At 43.4% G+C, this 9790-nt stretch overlaps 1 protein-coding gene across 1 annotated transcript; it reads right to left on the reverse strand.

Moving 5' to 3' along the window:
* Positions 1–3089: 3089 nt before the first annotated feature.
* FST (follistatin) lies at positions 3090–9344 on the reverse strand. The gene is made up of 6 exons (XM_053931769.1): positions 9213–9344; positions 7044–7235; positions 6435–6653; positions 5865–6089; positions 4593–4823; positions 3090–3874 (listed from the first exon to the last, which is right to left on the reverse strand). Exons 1-6 carry the CDS (start codon positions 9292–9294, stop codon positions 3792–3794), a joined length of 1032 nt encoding a protein of 343 aa, XP_053787744.1. The 5' UTR covers positions 9295–9344; the 3' UTR covers positions 3090–3791.
* Positions 9345–9790: the final 446 nt, after the last annotated feature.

The raw sequence follows: 9790 nt of genomic DNA on the forward strand, positions 1-9790 counted from the left end.
AGGCATGACAGACACTTCTCCAGCTTGAGCTTCACCTTGTGTTAGTGCTGGATGCACTCTTGGGAGATGTGGCAGTGAACCTGCATCTCCCAATTAAAGAACAAGCGCCTTATCTACAAGTACGATATTATGTAAAATGTTGGCTATTGTGCTTCCACAACCTCTGGACATGTTTCTGGGAGAAAGTCTCTGGGGCTGTTGTGATTTATGATGAGGCTGGTCTATGGTAGGCATGCTCAGAAGATGCTTACTTCAGAAGCCTCTCAGAATATGCCACACCTGTACATCACAATCAGGCTTTGATGCAAGGTAGGTTTCAAGATTTTCAGCTGTACAGAAATAGCAGTAGCAATGAGAGATGCAGTTTCAGAACTTTTAAATAATTTTATCAGCAAAAACCTGATGTCAGTTTTTGTGGCCATTTAGCATACATGTACTTGTGTAAATATATCTTATTGGAATTTTTGTTTATTTTTCGAATTTGTCCATTGGTGGTGTTCTCAAAATTATTTTGTGAACCAGCAGCAGGACATAAAACTACAACCCAGAAATCCTGCTCTGCTACAGTCTCTCTTTAAGACATGTAAATATATTTACAATTAAAACCAATATTTTAATGTTGTTGTTTTGTTGGAAATGAAGTAGCTGGCACCTAACTGAATATAGGAAAAATCTTCTCTCATAGTCAATCTATCTATTAAACAGGTTGTTTCTCTGTTGTTGACATGTATTTATTAGTTCCTTGAGTGGTTTTCCAATAGATTCTTTTTCCATATCTTTGTTCTCCTGGCCCCTGTTCTCTTTTATTTTGGGTTCTATTCCCTCAGGAGACCAAAATCCTTCTCCCTTTACTCTACCCACCATGTACTTCCTTCCAAAGAGACTATTTGTCTAAATGAGGTAACAGGAGGTAACATGAGGTAACAGAAGGAGAAATATTTTGGTATTACTGTGAATACAATATTATAAATTCATGTTTGTAGTTTTTATATATTCAGAAATGAATAAATTATGTTTGCTTTGGGTAATGCTAAACAATCAATTACAAACTAGAATTTTATATACAGTAGAAAATATACAGAAGACTATAACAGGAAATTCTTCAAATATTTGTATTTAAACTAAAAGGGTAAATAACTTCACTCAGACCTCAGTTCAGAAAAGTACTTAAATATCATTGAATAAGATGCATAAGTAAATTGTTATGTTTCATGTAATATGATAGAGAAATTTTTGTTAAGTAGGGCCTTATTTGTGATAACAACATGACCAGGTAGCACTGAACAGGATTTTGGTTCCTGCTGTGCTTATGCAGGTTACCTTTCCTCAATTCACTGTTGTAGTAGCCAGTCTCAAACAGTGTCCAGTCTTAATATAGGTTGACCAAAAAGAACTTCTGAATTAAGCTTCCTCTTGGGAGAAAAATAATTTCCAAGTGATAGTGTGCTCTCAGATTTGTTTGATTTCTTTTTTTTTTTTCTTTGCTATTTATTACACATCTTGAATATAAGCAAGTAGATCCTGCTTTGCTTTTTTCCTATTGATCATCTAAATGGATAGATGACCAATAAATAAAAATGGCAGATGACCAATGGACAAAAATCCAAATGCATATTCAAATTCTCCTAGAAATATCAAAGTAAAAGATGCCTAAAAAAGAGTGAGGCAGCAAAGGGAAGAGATGCCATCCAAAGGGATCTGGATGGGCTTGAGAGGTGGGACCATGCAAGCCTCAGGGAGTCCAGCAAGGCCAAGTGCAAGGTCCTACACCTGCATTGGGGCAGTCCCAGACACACCCACAGGCTGGGCAGAGAAGTGACTGAGAGCAGCCCTGTGGGGAAGGACTTGGGGGTAGTGGCTGATGAAAAACTCACCATGAGCCTGCAGTGAATGCTCCCTTTGGTCAGCAGATTGAGAGAGGGGTTCTCTACCCCTCTGCTCCACTCTGCTGAGACCCCACTGGAGCACTGCATCCAGCCCTGGGGTCCTCAATACAAGAGGGACATGGAACTGCTAGAGCAAGTCCAGTGGAGGGTCATGAGGTTTGTAAGATGACTGGAGCATATCTCCTATGAAAACCGGCTGAAAAAGTGGGGGCTGTTCAGCCTAGAAAAGAGAAGGTTGTGAGGCCTGAGAAGGTTGTGAGGCCTCTTCTTCAGGTCTGTCAGGCCTGAAGAAGAGAGACCTCACAGGTGCCTTCCAGGATCTGAAGGGGCCTACAGGGGAGCTGGGGAGGGATTCTCTGACACGAACTGGAGTGACAGGGCAAAGAGGAATGAGTACATACTGAAAGAGGGGAAATTGAGACTAGGTGTTAGGAAGAAATTCTTTACTGTGAGGGTTGTGGAATACTGGAACAGTTGCCCAAAGAAGCCATGGATGCCAAATCCCTGGCAGTGTTCAAGGCCAGGTTGGATGGGGCACTGAGCAGCCTGGTCTAGTTAAAGATGTCCCTGACCATGGTAGGGGCATTGAAACTAGACAGTCTTAAGGTCTGTTCTAACCCAAAACATTTTGTGGTTCTATGAAATTACAGACTTCTTGTTGAGAGGATTGAGAGTGGAAAAAAAATGACCAATCTCTTCTCCTCTATCACTGCATTTAAACAGTAATGAACTTGAGACATTGTCCATATCTGAAAAAAGGGTTTCTTATATCAATGTGAGCTGAGAGCTTTGGCCTTAAGTGGTGTCGCATGATGCAAAAGAATCCAGAGAACCAAAACCATTCAGAACAAAGGACTGAGGACTGCCTCTAGGGAAAATTCCACTTTTTATTTTTTTTCACTCATCATTTATTTACAAATACACATTATAACTTTTATATACATTGCACATTTACATGGTAGAAAAGTACAAAACTATATATTTAAATGAATTTATATTTAACTCGCCATGTTTGAAAATATAAAATTGCATCAGAAAAAAAGTATTATGAAAAGCAAGAAACTTGAACTGATAAAGCTTTGATATAACTTTTAGCCACACACTGATTGGATACGAAAATTTTGAAAGCGGTCAGTACTGCAAGACCATCTTAAAGGAAACACCTGATAAAACACTTATGCATATGACAAAAAATTAAAACAATAAAAATAAAATGAAACCTTTATTCTTATTACAGTTAGGCCTGTAGATGTTATTGAACTTCACAATCCAATTTCTTTGGGTTCAAAATTTGTATAGTACAGTATAAACTCTCGATACAGAAATCATTTCAGTACACCATGTGATGAGAAGTAGAGAAAATGAAGTGCAAGAAGTTTCCTTAAAGATTGCCTCACTGCACCTTGACAGTATACTTTAGTCAGTTATAATGCTTTTTGGTCAGTCAAGATTCCTTGTAAACAAAAACACAGGGATCTTTTGTGTACAGAACCGGCAAAAAGAAAATCCAATAAATAAACATAATAGAAACTGACATGCAAGTTTGTTAAAGTGGAAAAGAGTTAACATCAGTGACACAAAGAGGTGAGATCATGTGGGTAGGCTCTAAGGAATGGACTTTTATAGTTTACAAGAAAAAAGAAAAGCTTTACTTTACAAGCAAGAGACCTCACAATAAATAACACTGCTCTTCCCGTAACGAATAAATTTCTTCAAAAAACAAGGTGTACGGTCAACCAGACATTTTATGTATAAATTATAAAACATGACACAGTATAAATAAATGTCTACGAGACTCAACTATATGTATACTTTTTTTTCTCCCCAAAATAAATAAGCATACACTTATTTACAGTACGGACATTGATTTTGTGCCCAATGGCTGTTTCAATAGTAATAGAGGTTTTACCACTCTAGAATGGAAGATATAGGAAAGCTGTAGTCCTGGTCTTCATCTTCCTCTTCATCCTCTGGGTCTTCATTAATTGCTAGATGGGGGAATACAGGGGAGCTGTTGTTTAAATTAGGACAACAACAGCGCAGAAGCAGCTCAGTGCATGTTTTGAAAGCCCTCTGAACAGCCATAATACAGCGTTGCATTTTATGCGACTTGTAGTGAGATGCTCTTTGGCATCTGCTGTTATGCAGTAAGGTTTTTTACACATAATCTATGAAGTCATAACTGCAGAAAGTTCTGAAGAATCAATGGCTCAGGTTTTATTGGCAGATTCCTGAAATCAAATAAAAAGCGCTCTGGTGTTTTAGTTTAATTGCTTTGTGTCCTTCATTCAGAGTTAGTAGAGGCAACTGTGCTAAACCAGGTGCCACGTACTACCTTTAAACTTGTTCTTTTGGACCGAGTTAAGAGTTTATCCAGGTGTTAATAAAGCAATCAGCAAAGCACACGAGAGCAGACAAAGTACAAAAAAAGTCACTAGAATTACACTCCTCGGGCAACCCCTTTCTGATAGAATGGCTTGTCCTTGGAACATCCCCAAAAACTCCAACTTGAAGGCCAGCTCGTTGTTGGAGATCTATTGCATTTTATCAGCAACCAAAGTGTGTGCATGAAAGATAGATACTTATATTCTACTGTACCTTGAATCAATAAATCAATCTTTTTTATGTTTAAAGGTGTAAGTCTTCATTACCTAGGTATCGCCTTCAGAAGCCTTAAGTGTCTGCAGAGTTAAAAATCTCACTTACAGTTGCAAGATCCAGAGTGCTTAACTTCTAGAAGCACACCCATGGAGCAAGCTGCCTCTTTCATGGCACACTCGCTTGGGTAAGTTGTGTTATCACTGGCACACACTGCTTCTTCTGACTTGCTTTCAGGGCATAGCTCATCACAGAGGGCGCACCGACCTCTGCCAACTTTAAAATCCCACAAGCATTTCTTCCCAGCACTGCATTGAATGTCTTCACAGGATTTGGCTTCTAAAAACATACACAGAATACTAGAGGTAAGTGAGAAGACAAAGCAAAAAGCAAAGCAAAGACAAGCAACCCCCAAAACCTCCCTTTCCCCTGTGAACTGTGAAGAGAGAAAGCTCAGATATAGTAGATGTGATGATACTTGCTGATTTTGCTCAAGCAAGCATTCCCTTGGACAACAGTGCCTGTCTATATGTGGGGGAAGAAAGACAGCTGTGCCAGCAAAGCTTGGCCCTGGGAATACAGGATTACATTTGCCTATTGTACATGACTTTCCTGCTCCATTTCACGTCAGTGGAAATTTGGCTCCCCAAATTAGCGGTAAATGCAGGATTTGTCAACAGGTCCAGCATTTCTAAATCTATTACTTTTAAACTAACCCACAGACAGCAGTTGTCTACAAGATTTGAAAGGGAATTCACCTCAACCTACGCCAACTAAAAGCAACCTGAGACTCCCCCAAATTCGCCCAGCAGTTTTGGGGAGCAGAGGCTGCCCTGCAGGTGCTTCTTCATAATACACTGCACTATCAATCCTTTCTGGAATCATTTCCAACACAGAATGTCAAGTTGCACAGAAATTATTTGCCTATCTTCACCCACCCACTGTCTCCAAAGCCCACAATTATTTCTAAAGAAGAAGAAGTGATCAGATGTTTTAAATTAAGTTAACATAGTCTTTGCTAAGACCACTTGAAGACAATTGTTTCCAGGAATACAGACCCACTGAATATTGTGACCTTATTACATTGTAACCATGTCATCATCTATTTCAGGGAGGCTATTTCTCCATTGGATACTAATGGCAGCACCCACAGCCACAGCCAGATCAGGCCCTCTTCTCCCTCATGCCTACTGTAATCTTTTCCAGGGCTAAGTTCACCTGGCTCTCCTCTTCTGGGAGGGAAGCACTAACCCAAGCTGCTGAAGTCTCTTTTCCTCCCCAGCACTAACCACATCCGTCCAGTTACACACACTGGGTACTTTGAAACAGGTGATGGAGGAAGCCCCCCCCCTGCACTCAGTCTCCTCCAAAGATACTTACTGACGCATTTTCCTTCATAGGCTAATCCAATGGATCTTCCCAGGAGGCAAGTAGCTTTCCTCAGGTGGCAGGCACTGGCATAAGTTATGCCATCATTCCCGCAGAGATACTGTTCAGGGGAGGTAGGCTCTGGACAAATTCGGTTACACGTCACACAGTAGGCATTGTTGGTTTGGTCAACCACACATGTGGAGCTGCCTGGGCATAAGACATCCCTGCAGGTTTCTGAAATACAGACAGAAACACAGTGATTAGTAGAAGATACTAGGATCCCAGTGATGAGTGTATAGGTGACAACAAGAACAAATAACCATATAAAAGCCTTCAGCAGCTCTCCTCCTTTAAGGGCTACTGGAGGATGCATTCATATCTCAGGGTAGCTGTGTGAACACAAGTGCTGCCAGACTATGGGGAGCTCTTGGTTCAGCTACATCCTTGTCTGCTGAGCATGGTCTAGTTACTCTCTCTCAACCTGGTTCCTATGAAGAAGTACACCCAACATTTCCTCCCTACTCTCAGACAGACACTCTTTGGCATTTGAGGGAGACTGGATTAGATTTGCAAACCTACTTTTGCATTTGCCCTGATACTGGACTTCAAGTTCCGGCTGTTCTTTACATCTGGCTTTGAGAAGGGCGCACTCGTTCCTGTAGGTTTTCCCATCTAAGCCACACACGGGGCCCTTCCAAGTGATATTAGAGCAATCCGGAGCACAAACACACCGAGGTTTGTTCTTCTTGTTCATTTTACATTTCTTCCCGGGTCCACAGTCCACATTCTCGCATGTTTCTGATGGAAGGAAAGAGGCACCACTTTAATACCAAGTGTGCAGAAGAGACCTGGTGTCAAAACTGCTTAAAGAAAAAAAGATACCGTGAACCCAGAGCACAGAGCAAAAACACCATTCCCTCCCGTTCCAGGACACGCCGCTCGAGGTAAATTCCCTCCACTAGTGAAGGCAGGGGGGGAGAGACCCTCTCTCCCCCCCTCCTCGTGATGTGCAAGGCGGCGGGTAGAAATGGGGTTCCCCCCCGCGATCTCGGGGCTGGTACGAGACGTCCCTCAAAACCCCGAAGGAAGCAAGAGGACAGGGCTGCCCCCCTCTAACTCCCTCCCTGCTCCTCCTCCCCTTGCCGAAGCCGCTCCTCAGCAGGCAGCAGCTCGCCAGCACCCCCTCACCTTTGCACGGGATGCAGTTTGGGGCTCCCCCATTAAAAATCATCCACTTGAAAAGCGTGTTGTCGTTGACGTCCTCCGCCGTCCACGACGTGGTCAGGCGGCCGCTCTTGCAGCACTCCTCCTTGCTGAGGTCGGTTTTGTAGAGGACCTGGCAGCGCCCGTTCCGCGCCTGCCGGAGCCAGCAGTTCCCAGCTGTGGGGCGAGGGGCGGGGGGGACACCCAGACGGATCAGTGGCGGCCACCAGTGACCCAGACACAGCACGTGCGCCTTGCCGTGACTTTTACTAGACTGCTTCCTTTTATTTGTCCCGTTTCATAACCCGCAGCTACTACGGCCCATTTGGAAGCGCAGTTTAAAAAACAAACAAACCCTCCCCCCCACCAAAACCCAACCAAACAAAAAAATCTTCCCCAAAACCACAAAAGAACTAAAAAACCCAAAGCAAGAAAACAAAACAAAATCCAAAACAAAACAAAACAGAATGAAAGAAAGAGAAGACCCAACCAAAACAGCGAGAGTTTTTGGAGGTATTTATTCCATATGTAGAGCAGAAGGAGCACTGCCGACACGTGACAGAGCCTTGAAAAAGATGTGCATTTAAAAGGGAATAAAAAGAAAATCGCGCTTGCAAATTCCTTCCTCCTCCCCCTGCCCTCTCCTCCTCACCGCGGCTGCACAGCAGCATTGTTTTAGTGCCGCACAGTTTCACTCCCAGCCCATTTTGCAATCTGCACGAATTGGGAACATTTGCTGTTAGCGAAGTCTTTCGAAATCGCCACATTTTACTGTTTCTATTAACAAATGTCTCCTTCACTAAAATAATTCAGCAGAGTTAAAAAAAAAAAAAAAGTGAGCAAAGTACATAAAATACAAGGACACTTGTAGTAGGAGGTCCCCATAGAGTTTTAAAAATCGATCAAGCTGGAAAAGTTATAGGTGCCATCTCTCCTGCAAGCATTTCAGAGGAAAGTACACTGTCTTTGCACGGGATAGAGTGGGTTTTCTTGGGGTTATTTTTTGTCTTTTTTTTCCCCCCTCTAGTAACCCTGTTATTTGTGGAGTCAAGCCAAGAACATTAGTCCAAGCAACTCCCCCTTTTTTTAGCTGAAGCATTTTAGTTGAGATGAGTCTCTCGTGAATAACCAATGTGACTTCTCCAGCAACTCAATACCAATTGATTCTCCTGCTAATCCAGCCAAGGCTCGATCCTTCCTCCTTACTCCCATGGGAATGTACCGCACCGAGGGGTCAGGATCGGCCAGCGGAGATGTTGCTGGGCGCGGGGGAAGACACCCCCCCCAAAAAAATCATTGAACAAACAATGCCCTTATTTAAAAAAAAAAAAAAAAAAGTTTTATGTCTTACAGTTGCCTACGTTAGATTAATCATGGGTACTGGGGAAGGAAAAAAGAAAAGAAAGAATTATAAAAGAAGCAATGGCAAGACGTCCAGGCTGTGGCTGGAACATGGTCAAGAATAGGGGAAAAGCCCCCAAACTAAAGATCAATATTCCCTTGTGTCGAAAGAGGGCTCTTAAGAGTTGTCAATATCAGGGTCGGGTTTGTTTTGTTCGCACGAGGAAAAAAAAAAAAAAAAAAAACCACCAACTTACTTAAGCATACTCTTCAGTAGTGCAGGAGAATTTACAACGCTAATATTTACTCAGACACACACTCAAAAAAAAAAAAAAAAAAAGAGTAGGGAGGAGGAGAAAATCCCAATATTAAAGTCAGTAAAATGACCACTTATTGGTTTCTAAAAATGTCCGGCAGTAATCGTGGGGTTCTCCATCACCACTCTCCTTCAGTCAGTCAGGAGAGATAAAAATATGAACTAAATTACCAACAAACTTTGTGCATTCATTCGGGAGCCGAGACTGGGAAAGTTCCCTCACGATGCTGCTCTTCATTCACGCTGCATAACAACAACAAAAAACAAGAAACATCCTATCTGTCCTCTGTGCCTTTGCGGAGCAGTGCGAAGATCCGATCAAAAAGGGATCTAAATGACACCTCTGCACCTCGCTACAAAGCCCACAGTTAACTTCTGTTCTGTTGAACCTTGGAGAGAGGCGTTTAACACCGCAAGCAAACTAAACCGTGCCCAAAATACAGAAAACATTAGTAATAATAAAGAAATATATCTGCGAATAAATAGTCTGGTCTTACCCTGCACTGTGTGATCTTCCATGAAGTAGCACAGAAACATCAGGATTAAGAGCATGCCCGGGTGGATTCTCTGATTTAACATCCTCAGTATAGCAGGGAGTGAGAAAGACGCAGAGACAGCGTGAGGGGGAGTAGGGAGAGGGAGCGAGCGCTAGCCAGCCTGCTTATGATCGCTCTATTGAATGAACGTCAGGCTCTGAATGCAGTCTCTCTTTAAATCTATACGGGGGTCCTAGCTGTCTGCGGTGGGCGGTCTCCTAATGTGTGTGTGTGTCTGCTCGGGGGTGGGGAGATTTAAAAAGTTCAGTTTGAATCAGGTGACATTTTCCACCTTCTGGAAACCCTCTCCAATTATCCGCTCTAGGTGCACGCACACACAGGCGCACACCCGCGCAGCCCTGACCGGCGGAGCCGCCAGCGGGAGCAGCCCCGGCCCCGGCCCCGGCCCCGGCTCCAGCCCCCGCTGCGGAGCCGCCACGGCCGCGCAAGCGCCACGGGGGGCTGGAGACACGCGGGGGGTCGCGGCCGCCCCAGGGGCGCCCTGGCCCCTCCGGCGGGCTGGGGGTGCTGCCGGGGCG

Source organism: Vidua chalybeata, chromosome Z, assembly GCF_026979565.1.
Source record: "Vidua chalybeata isolate OUT-0048 chromosome Z, bVidCha1 merged haplotype, whole genome shotgun sequence".
NCBI lineage: Eukaryota > Metazoa > Chordata > Aves > Passeriformes > Viduidae > Vidua > Vidua chalybeata.